The sequence below is a fragment of the Zonotrichia leucophrys genome, chromosome 2 (genome assembly GCF_028769735.1).
Source record: "Zonotrichia leucophrys gambelii isolate GWCS_2022_RI chromosome 2, RI_Zleu_2.0, whole genome shotgun sequence".
NCBI classification, from domain to species: domain Eukaryota; kingdom Metazoa; phylum Chordata; class Aves; order Passeriformes; family Passerellidae; genus Zonotrichia; species Zonotrichia leucophrys.
In genome coordinates, this window is record NC_088171.1 from 20,178,137 (window position 1) to 20,190,455 (window position 12,319).

At 36.1% G+C, this 12,319-nt stretch overlaps 1 protein-coding gene across 1 annotated transcript in view; it reads right to left on the bottom strand.

The window, feature by feature from the left end:
• PLXDC2 (plexin domain containing 2) overlaps positions 1-12,319 on the bottom strand; it is a 259,049-nt gene that overhangs the window by 109,937 nt on the left and 136,793 nt on the right. The window contains exons 3-4 of the mRNA XM_064704157.1: positions 8,688-8,834; positions 3,814-3,883 (exon numbers count right to left, since the gene is read on the bottom strand). Coding sequence (XP_064560227.1) covers positions 3,814-3,883; positions 8,688-8,834 — 217 coding nt within the window. The remainder of the gene's footprint in view (positions 1-3,813; positions 3,884-8,687; positions 8,835-12,319) is intronic.

Consider the following 12,319-nt stretch of genomic DNA (forward strand, 5'->3'; position numbering starts at 1 on the left):
TCCTCCATATGGAATATTCCTCTAGTGAAAGATATCTCACAAAAATTTAATACAGTATTTAAAAATTCAGCTGCTTGCTTCAACTTCAGCAGTTTGCTATTATACAGGGTAAGTGGACATTTCTGGAGCCTTCTTCATGCTAGCTGGCAAAATGTCTCAATATTCAGCATTATAAATCTAAAAATGTAACCACCTAGTCACTTCAATTTCTACTGTTATTGTTATGTTTCCTTAATGCTGGGCAGTGCTTGCACAGCAAGGCCTTTCCTTCTCCCTGCAATGCCTCAGAGAAATTGAATGTCAACAAAAAATGCCATAAAAAACCCTGCCAAAATAACTTACAGTATCTGATATAAAATTGCACTAAAAATAGAGACTGATAAACGAAACAAACAAAAAAAAAACCCTCAGAGAAAATAAGCAAGAGGGGCTTACTACAATGAACATGGAAAATGAATACAGCCAGCGATGAAGTTTGCAGCATGTTGAGTAGGATGTGGGGCACAGAGCTCCAAGGATGCCCTTGAGCAGGATTACGGTACCGCATGGAGAGATCACAAGGGAGGGTTTTCCCAGCTCCACTGAGCTCTGTGAGGGATGTCAGCGACTGGCAACAAGCAGACTTCATACACTCAGCTCCTGGCATGCACAACCTGACTCACTATCTCACAAGTTTTTTCTTTTTACAAAAATAACCCATTTTTGGCCTGTAGGCTACAAACTTTAGAAAGCTTCACAAAAACCAAAATTCAGTTTGGTTGAGGACTATCCATAGGAATGTGGGCTGAGACATGTCTGTATAGCCAAGAACCAATTAGTAATTTTGTCAATAATTATTTCAATTCTAATATATAATTTATATAATAATATATAGCCTTTTCAAATACCAGCTAAGACAACAGTGAATAAAACCCTCAAACTATTTTTTTCACTACCCATTCTTCCTTTTCTTAGTTGAACACGAGGTCATCAAAACTATTCAGAAGAGGAAATAAATATTAGCTAAAGAGAAAAAAAAGGTTAGTTTTAAACCACAGTGATTCCAAAATCATCCTAAGCAATTTGGGAGCCCTACTATGCCACAGTGCACACTCCATGAAGAATGGTAGAAACCATTGGCGTTGATGCTTTTATTGTGACAAGGATTTGTTGTGCCATTGTTCTCGACTTCCCTTTTAAGAAGGCTATTTAATTTATGATTTGTATGCAAAACCCAGTTTTTAGTGTTGCCCTTGGCATAATTAATAATATCCCGCTCTCCAGGAAGTGGACATCTGTCATGTGGGAGTTCTGTACACACAAAGTTTGTCATTCTTTTGATGTCAGAATAACCTCTGGAGGTATTCCAGGTCTCTAATAATAGTAATGCCATTGTAAAATCTTGGTTACTAAGGAATAGCAGACCATAGAGTAAATGAGGCACATGGAACATATATTTATATTCTGTTATCATAAATCAGTGGTGGTGAAGTGTGATGCTTAGCCTAGCAACAAAATTTGCAAATATATCTGAATTAAAACACTTTTAGAGAGTTAGTACAGAAATAAACCTTTCTTTTCCTGCTAGATGAGTTTAGAAGCCTTATAGTTGTAGTGAAGGTTGGATCCTGGACTGACAGAATGACTTACAGTTACTGAGCTTTATCAAGATAACATTTTAAAATCTATTAATAAATAGATTTTTTTTCATGCTTAATTTTGAGGTGGAAAAATCATGAAAATGTCAATGAAAGACAGAAATATCTCTGTGATAATGTCAATGCTGTACATTAAAATGACTGATTTTAAAGTCATACTTAGCTTGACAACAATCCAAAAATCTATTTACAGCAATAATATTTCATTTAGTCCAAATGGAGCAAAAAGAAAAGCATAATTATGAGCCAGTGTTCCATACATAGCAAGAGAAAAGAATCCTGCAGAGCCACGGTAATTTCTATATTCTGATTTTTTTTTTTTTTTTTTTAAGAAAACAAATGACAAAACCACTTAAATTCCTCGTTTACTTGGTATCAAACGGAAGAAAATATGTACCTCACAAATTGCTCCTACACAGTTCACCTCATGAGATTAATTTCCCTTCTAAGACTTTTGGGTCTGATGGAGAAACTTGTCAGAGCAGTATATTAGTGAAAGGGGTAAAATTAGTAAAAATTCAGATATTTTAAATTCCATTAAATGAGAAGGCTCAGCAGAATGACCACACCAAAAAATTACTTGAAGAGAGTAAACTTTGTGAAATTTTAAGGAACCAAGGGCAGCAGTAAGAATAAAGGGACATTTAGAGGATGAACCCTGTCCCCACCACTGCTGTTTTAGCTTTGCAGGATCTATCCCATCCTTTTGTGCTACACAAATCACATGCTGATTTTGGCAACCCGTCAAAAGCAACTCCTCTAAAAAGGAATACAAAACTGGGCATTGATGATCAAGCACCAAAATGAAAGATCAAGCACCAAAATGAAACTAACAGCATAGCAGAATGGAAATCAGACAAATCTCAAAATCAGTGGTTCTTGACTCATCTTATCCAAATCAGCATCAAAATGTTATTGCTGATCAAGAAGGGAAAACTGATACTCAAGAAGTCACTTCATGATTCTGCATCCTTTTTTTTTATCATTCTACTGCAAATCACTTTAATATCAGCCTTTATTCACCTTTGTCCAACACTTGTATTCTGCTTTGGTAGCAAAATGTAGATCCTGATGTGGAACATGACAGAAATCTGTTACGGTTCACACTCTTGTTGAGACACTGTCTGCAATTCTACCCCTATCTTTTAGTCATAACCTCCCCATTTAGGAGTTCAGTGGGACATGGATATCCCCTGATCATGTCCATCTGGACCCCAGAGCAAGAGAAGGAGAAACTTTGATCAGGGACAGGGTAGAATTGCTCCTAATGATGGCGGCTCCTATTTCTGCCTGCTTGTCCTGACCCATCTCTAGGCTGAGCACCACCAGCCAGGGTCCATGAACTTGCTGGATATGTTCAAGGACCAGAGGATCCTCTGGGTCTGCCCTCCATGATGCTGCCTTTTGCCTCCTTGTTTTTATTTTTTTACTATTACTCTTCCTTCTTTTTCTCATTTGTTGTCTTCCACGTAATCTCCTTTTCCTTGTCTCATTAAAATGAAATTGTCTTTCAAGGAGCTGGAGTTGGGAAGGGAGCAGAAGGAGCTGATGGCAGCTCCCAGCACAGGAGATTGGTGCAGGCAGCAGGCAGCAGCAGTGAGAGGGAGAACCCCAGCCATAAGCCATCAGTGCTGCCCAGAGCTGCCGGGCTGGGAGCTTGAGCTGCCCTACCTTCCTTCTCACCCCACTCCTCTCATGGAAAGAGAAGAGGAAGGCCATGGTACATTTTCTGAGGCTGTACCACACCATGGCAATGCACTGTGATGGGTTTGCCTTACAGGTGACACATGCCCCACTTCTAGCAGCACTGCTCATCTTTGGGCAGGAAATCCTCGTGCAGGCAAAGCCTGTCTCCCTCCTGGCTCTGGCTCCAGCACTCACCTCCAGGGCAACTGCTAAACACACACACACCTGAGTTCTGGGGGAAATATCTAAACAGAAAAGGATTAATGCTGTAAAGTCTTACAATGAGATGGGTTTATAACAGTTCAACTTAAATGCTGGAGGTTTTTCATCATATTGATATTTTGTGATTTTCTTTTTGTGGGCAGGAAAATTTCCTAAATGAAAGCTGCAGTTTATCTCTTGACATATACAGGCAGGGGAAAAATATTTTAAATAGCTGCAAGAAACTCTTCTCATCTTACTCAAAGTAAATGGTTAGAAAGCCACTTACCTCCAGTTGCCACAGTAATTTCACGTAGAAAATGTCCGTAAAATGGAAAATCAAAGGACAGATTTACTCTCTGAAAGGAATAACAGCAGAAAATAAAATCAATATTGAGCAGAACATTAAGAGAAAAAAAGATGAACAGTCATCCACTTCAAATATCTCTTTCATTGCCTTTTTTTCTCACTGGAGCCTTGTTATTCTTAATTTGGAATTGCCAGTAGCTAACAGGAAAGAACTCTGAGAAGCACTTAAACACTTAAAGCAGTGGAACATTATAACAGAAAACTTCATAAAAGAAAAGACATGAATAGATATTGTAACTCAATCAGAAAAATAAAATTAATTAAAGATTTGTAGAGTTTCCCCTTAAAAAACTGTCACTTTAACTGCTTTCATAAAAGGACCCATCAATATCAAAATCCTTAGCAATACCTATGCTTTACAGGACATCTGCTGCTTTGGCTGCTGGCTTTCTGCTGCTCTGCCACATGAACTTTCATGTGCTGTCCCTGACATCCTGCTGCTGCCTGGGAGCTTGTCTGAGGAAGGCTGGTCACTGGAAGGCAATTCCTCCATCAAACCCATATGACGCCATTCCCTAAAATTCTCTACACTGCCAGCTAGTAGATGGAATGGTGTAAAAAGAAGTATTCAACAGAAGCAATAACAAACTCTACTTAAGCTACGTATTGAAAAATAAAGGAAATAAATAAAATTTTGAAAAGAACCTTTTTTTTCTTCATCTACCTACGGGTGACTATCCTCTATCAGCTGAATTCATAGCACAGAATTGTAATTTGGGGAATGAACTCTTCTCCTCAACTAAGCTCACCATAAAGCAACATTCAAAACTCACTTTGCCTCTCTGCCTATGGCTTTATCTTTTTCCATCTATTCCATTCCCATTCCATTCCCAAAGCTCAGTGATTATTGTGGCCACTCATAATTATCACCTTGTGTGCTACCTGGTAAAACCCTGAATAAATTAGTGGTCATGGGAGAAAGGAGTGCTGAAATCTCAGCATGGTCTTTTCACTGTTTAAATATAATATCCTGTGAAAAACACATCTCTCTTCCACAGTGGTCCAAATAGTAAATATGAAATAAGCATGCAGTCCATTATTCCTTCTTTTGGAGGATTTACTACAGTAAAAGCTGGTGTGAAGATGAGTTGTTGGTGACTGTCCCTCAACCATAATTTTTGATGACTCCACTGAAGAAAGGGCAACAGCCGACACATTTTAAAAAAGTGGAGGGGAAGGAAAAAGAAAAGTACTCATGTCTTTGTTTTTCCTCCCATTATTTCTGTCTTGTATTTGTTATTTTCAGATTGTATCTGAGTACTTCTTCTCTCAGGAAGAATTATATTTACATCAACCAGAAATGTTTAAAGAATTATTTAGCATGAAATTAGCAGTTGAAGACTTACAGTAACTTTAAGTGTTTGGAAAGGGATGGAAAGATTTGCTTTCCATTTAAATGGAAGACAGAATTATGACAGGATTTATTAGCACATTTTTTGTTTGTTTTTAATTAGAATGCAAAATCCATTTGCAATGTGTTAATTGGACTGAGTAGGTTCTAATGACCTTTTCTGTATATACATAAATATGGATGTACAACTGAAAATTTCTAATCAAAAATGGCATATGCAAAAGACAGGACATGAATTAACTCACACAAATATTCTCTTACCATGCTCTACAGCTTTTACTGCTGAAGTGTATGCTACATCTATGAATGCACTCCATTTAAATTATGTTCTTGCTCTAGCAAACATAATTTGAAGAACTCTGTTGAAACTACCAATAGTCTGACCAAAAGTTTCTCTCTTTCCTTTATATGCCATCCTCCATTTTACCTATTCACTTTGAATCATAGTAGCCATTGAACTACTTCAAATGAAAACTCTGCTCCCCAATCTGTCTTCTAGGTGGCTATAATATAAACATTAGTATAAATATATTTGCAACAAAAACTTGATCCCATTTACACTCAAGCCCAATAAAGATCTCTCACTGACTTAAGTCAAAATGTGATACCCTAAATTCTGACAATGTAAAAATGCTTAACATAGCCTGTTTTTTAGCATAATACTGTAATAACGAACATGATTTAAGTATCATTTTGAAACACAATATTCTAACAACCACTAAAATTTTGCTTTTACTTCCATGCTAGAAAGCATACTTCATTTTTAAGAAAGAATATCAGAATTTTCAATTCACTGAAATAAAAATGTTCTCTCCATGCATAAGTGATAGAATGGACTGGGAGCAAAGGGAGCTGAGTTCCCAAGTATGACATATCCTGTATTCTAGTTCAGTGTTTGACTAATCAACTCTTAGATATCTAATTTAAACCCACTGAATATCAAAGTCACCTCTAAAATTGTATTATATGGTTAAGAAGATGGTGGCAATATATTGAGAAAACACTTTTACTACTAGTGTTATAAATCCTGTAGTGTTAGACATTTTAATTGTTCCATTAATATATGTTTGCTACTTTCCACAAAAAATTACTATATGCTGTTTATAAAATCAAACTATCAAATGGATCCTCTCCAGGATTCTCTCCAGTCCTTAAGACTTTTCTTGTAGAAGCAAAACAAACTGACAGCTTCTGGGAACTCTCAGGATTATTTACTTCCAAATGAAGGAAAACACACAAATTGAGTGTAAAATTGTCAGCATTCAAAGAATCCCTGACATTGTAAATTAATTCCTTAATATTTAGCATGTGATAATTTAACTCCTGGTTCTATTGTCAAATTGGAGAATAATGTTTAGAAAATATCATGTAAATCATTGAGTGCAAGATGTGCAAAATGGCCTTTTAAAAAGAGTAATGGCAAAGTTTATGGGAGAGAAGGTAAGAGATTGCTGCTGAGGTAGGTATGAGCTCAAAATATACAACTCTGCAGTTGTACAGCTATAAAAATCACATCTCCCTGTTAAACACCTTTGTTGTGTAGTGCATGTGGATGTTGTTTACTTGGACACAAACATACAAAAAATCAATTATAGATGCATAAATAAGGAATAAAACCTTAGAGGATGACTCTCTGATACTTTTTAATCCTTTGGGGGGGACATAAAACAGACCTGAAAAAGGGGTCTTTAAAACTCTATGTAGAAATGGCTGCAGCCACTCAAGTTCATAGTCCAAGACATTTGGGTAAGCATGAAAAGAGATCCATATCAGTGTGCTAAACAGGGACCAGAGCTTTGTCTGCTGGAGCTGGAAGAAAGGCAGAGGGGACACCTGCCATTCAGAAGAAAGGTCTTAAACCACTTGCTTTGGGGAGAAACAGTTGAAGCCCTCAAGTTTCCATTTGCCATGCTGAATGGTCCTCTACACTGACCCCACACCAGACCAAAAATATAGCCTTGTTCTAGCCTCTAGTTTAATAACTTCGCAAAATGTTCCCCTTTTAGCTGCATAATCTCAGGGATCCAATTGGAAACAAAGGTGAAACAAAGACATGGAAGGGTGTCACCTTTACTGATCATTAAACATGGGTTAAAATTTAAAATTTATTTATTAGCTTTTCTTTCGGCATATTTCCATTCTTTCCCTCAATGCAGGATCCCACATAAAGTAGACAAGACAGACAACAGAGGTCCTCACTACCTCAAGGTACCCTTGAGGGTCTTTTTTTCCTCATTAGAATCAAATTGTCTTAAGAAAATAGCTGATATACTGTTTTATTAAATCTACCCCAAGGATCTATAACTGTGTGAATGCTCTGCATTTGCATTATCCCTGACTGCCTACACTCTTTTATCTTTGAAGGATATATTTTTTGAATTGGACTCTGTGTCAGTTACATGTGCTGGATTTATCACCTCACTCTGCTTTCTATATTCTGATTTAAATACCACAGTATTTCTTTCTGCTGCCTCTTGCATTCGTCTGAGCAGTCACCTGGCTTGTGCCAGGGAAAACAGATTAAGTAAAGATGAATTAAACTTGTGCTTTCTCTCAGCTTTAAAACTGTTAAAGACATCTGCATCTTTAAAAACTGTACAACTTTTAAGTAGGGCATTCACTAGATTTTGTTTTAAACTGGCAAAACCCAAGGACTTTATTTTGGAGCTAAGTTGCTGAATGGATGAAACGAGAGTGTCTTCAAACCTAGTTCTGAGCTGTAATTTTCTGTATTCAATTTTTGCTAATATTGGCTCTTCTATGTATGCAGATTCTAGCCACAGGTGAGAACCAAGAATACAATCACTAAATCATACAGTATTTAATTCCATTTCTAGGTGTGTAAGCCCATTATTTTTATACCCACCTTACCAGGAGCATGACTACAATAAGTTGAATATGAGTGCTATTTACACTCCAATTTATATATTTGCTGACAACCAAAAATTTATTTGCTGATAACCTAAAAACATAATTTCTGTTACTAAATTACATTCTCATGAGCTTTATCAGTTGTTCCAAACGGAAATATAAGAATGAACCCTCATATAAAATAGAAGTGCAAACATACCACAAACATTCCATGAGAAACTTAAAACTTCATCAACTTCATCTTCAACAGAGATCTTTTACTATTCAACTCAACAGTAAAATTCCCTCTGATTTCAGCAACGCAAGTGGTTTACCTTTTGATAGTTTGTGATTCTTAGGGACAGAGGAAAATTTTAAACGTATGTTTAAAGGCATCTCTGAAGGACTGTTACAGAAGGTTCAAAAGTTCAAGGAATCCTTTGATAGCAATAGTGTAAAGACTTTCACAGCTTAACTAGAGTTCAAAGACATAGTTCTATGAACAGTAGTCATGGTTCCTAGTAATACTACTATGTGGATCTCTGGGGAAAAATATCCAGGTTGGTGAAAAAGAAAAGGATAAAATAACTTACTGCTGCTTGACGATGGGTATTGGAAAGGATCCCATGAATCTTTACTTTGTCCTTCTCCATTTGGTCTATATTGACCCACAAATCCCGGCTGGTAGAATCATAGGGGCCATACGTCCTTGATGTATAATAATTATGATCTGTATCCTCCTGAAATAGAGAAAAAACACAGAAAAAACCCAAGATTATAATGGAAGATGCATCTTAGTTTTATATAAAACTCACCTTTGAAATACTGAGTCCTGTTGCTCCTTGAAGAACCTCAGCAATGAGAGTAAGAATTGTAAATATGTTGCAGAGATAGCTCTGCTCCTAACCACTAGCAGTTGACAAGGCAGTTACCTCATGCACTCATATTATGATTATAATGTTCACTATCCCAAGTACCAATCATACATGTTGTGTACTAACCACATCACTGAAATCTATGGCAAAATGTTTGATGTCTTTTGAGGCAAAATGGACAATTCTTGTAACAATGGACACACTCTAATGAAGCCATGAGAACTATTAATGGATAGCACCTTAAAAAAATTGTAGTTTTTAACATTTCTGAACATAGGTCACTAGACTATTCTATTTAAGAACATCCAAAACATTCCTAATAGCTGTAGGCTAACAATACTATGTTATTTTAAATCTCCAAAAGTCTGGTTTACTGTAGATTTGCCCTTCCAAGACAGACAAACATATACATATTTGTGGAAGAAATTTTCCTAATTCTCATGGTTTTAAAAAATAAAGTAGTTGCTGTAATGCTCCCATCACGGCAAATTTTTGCTAATTACTGTGAAGGTCTCTGCCTTCCTATCTAAGACAGAAGAAAAAAAAAGAAAAAAGTGTGTGGTCTGAGGCAAGAAATGAAACTCATCTCAGATTCCCAATCTTCCTTTACTCAAACCAAGCTTTTACAACCACAAAATATTTAAATCAACATCATTGCCAGCTCTCTGCTGAATAGCTACAAGTAATCCTATAAAAGTAGCACATGGTAGTATTTCTTAGTTCCTTCCTCAGTTCCTCCCCTTCTAAGACAAAGTAAAAAGCCCCCAAAAGCCTTGATGATAGAGTTTGAAAATAAACTCAGAAAATAAAAAGTACAATAGAAAACTAAAGAGGAGGACGCAGAATTTGGAATCACCCTGGTGATGAAGACGTTCCCCTCTTGCTGTGCCTCCTGTATCCAGTCAGCCACACGGGAGTACCCTCAAATCAGGCTGTGCTGCCCTGCAGAGCTGACATCCCCTCCCCACAACCCCAGATCGTACCCAACCCATTCCTACTGACATGATCCTGAGCTGGAGACACACGTGGCAAGGACTTATATTCTAATGACATCATTCATGTCCAGAGTAAATATATTGACCATAAATCCTGTTTCAGCTGGATTTGACCCTACATTAACATCATTACTGATGCATCTTACTTTAGCTGTTGCAGATATAGTCAGGTTATTTTCTCCTTGACAATTTCTGTGTCTTCTGCTGTATTTTGCATGCCAGGATGTACTTTATATTTCCAGTAAATCTCAGTAACAATTCTGAAGCAACTTCCAACAGATTCACTAACTCTAGGTTAGTCACACAAGTAAACATAATTAAAACTATACTGTCAGGAAGATGACAAAAGCCAGACATCTAACCAAATTCTTTCCTCCTTTAATAGTCAACAGAAACAGTTATTGCTGTCATGTATACAATAGAGGTACTGTAAATTCAAAGGTTTTGAAAACAAATATGTATATTCCCAGTCCAATTTACCACTCTGAATAAAAATTCCTTAGTAAATATTGGCCACATTTAAGGCATACAAAATCTCAAAGAAAGAGATCCAGAGACAAATAACAAGTAATTACAGTTTGTTTCAGATAAACATGCAATATTTAAACTATAGTCAAAACTGTGCAAAGTTTTTTGCATTTCAATTTTTTTTATAGCTAATAAAGCTACCCCAGTTAATTTCTAGTACCTAAACCCCCACTTCCACAACTAGAAGGCTCTAGCACTGAGCCTAGTTGGTAACTCTATAAGAATGTTTTAAATGGTATCTTGACTCATGCCTAAAGCAGATTCACCATACAGATTGTAAATCAAACACTTAAATTACAGCCTTCATCTCAAGATTTTGGCACTGTGTGAGGAATTGTTTATGTCTAACAAATTTTGTATATAAAAGGTCGCATTTAGTATTTTAATCCAAGTTAAATAATCTTAGATTCTTTGCTTCTACTTAAACGATAGAAGGAAGGCAGAATTCCTCTTCATAGCCTTCATGCAGATGTATTTTATGAATATATTATTAATTCTTTCTCTCCACATCCTAAATTTTCTTAATCCCATCTGTAAATTTACAATCTGAAACAAAAGGGCACAGGCAGCTAACAACTAAAGTTGATGTGAGCAGCTTGGGAGCTCCAAATAAGGTTAGGATCCAAGCTTCTGTTCCAAGTCACTGCTTTCATAGTTCCTAATTTGCATTACCATGGAAATGAAATTCTTGGAATCTTTAATAAATATTATTTCATTGGTATCATTAGATACCTACAACTCTTCATTCTGTCAGACCTGTTTATATTCTTTGACTGATTGCACCTGCTTCATAATACATTCCATTCCCTACAGGTAGATACATACAAGAAGATGGAAAAATGTTTAAGAAATGTTACTGAATTTGGATGTAAACTACTCAATGAAGAAAATAATTTTAATAGTTATATGAGACAGATTTAGAGTTTTACTGATAATTAGAATTCTATAAAGATACAATTATGATGAGGGACAAACTTCTTAAGTATCTATTAGTGACATAGAAACACGTTACTGAAAGGAAAGCAAAAAAAGCAGAGAACATACCCTTTACTACTTCAAGAAAGCTTTCTTTTTTCTTTTTTAGGTATTTGGGGGATATGAGCATTATCTCCCACTGGATCTCTAAATGTGTAATTCTGTCCGAATTCTGTTTATATATGAAGTACATAGCAGCTTTCTTCTATTGAACAGTACAGCATTAAAGCAATGGATTTTCCCAGATATTCTTTGCACCAGCTATGAGGATTACTGTTGGCAACCCTTGTGACTATAAAGGGAATATTTATTAGAATATCTCTCATAACACTTTTCTTTTGGGGAGATAAGTTATTTTTAACCTCAGGCAATCCTTGATGCTGAGTTGCCATCTTATTTGTTGATTGTAGAAATTAATTTCTTAGCTTTCACAAGCTAAGTGATGACACTTTCACAAGTGATGACACTTTGAATATATTCCCATACTTTTCCAAATACAACTGAATTTTTCAGGAAAGCTGAATATATGCACTACTCACAAAAGCTCAGCACAACTGAAGATTAAGCCTTCTTTAAATACTTGGTGTGTAAAATTCAAAGACTTAACATCCATTCCATACATTAGATATTCAGATAATCCCAAATACAGTCTAAATGTCACATATTCATTTCATCAGTAACTGCTGTCGCTTAACAGATTAAGGCTTCCAATGTGTGATGTGATCTTTCACAATCAAGATAACATAAAGTAACTATATGTGATATTTAAAACTAACAACTACATTATGCCTCTGACATTTGTTCAAATTATTATCTGGGATTCTGGCCAAAAATAGGCATGAAAATAGTACC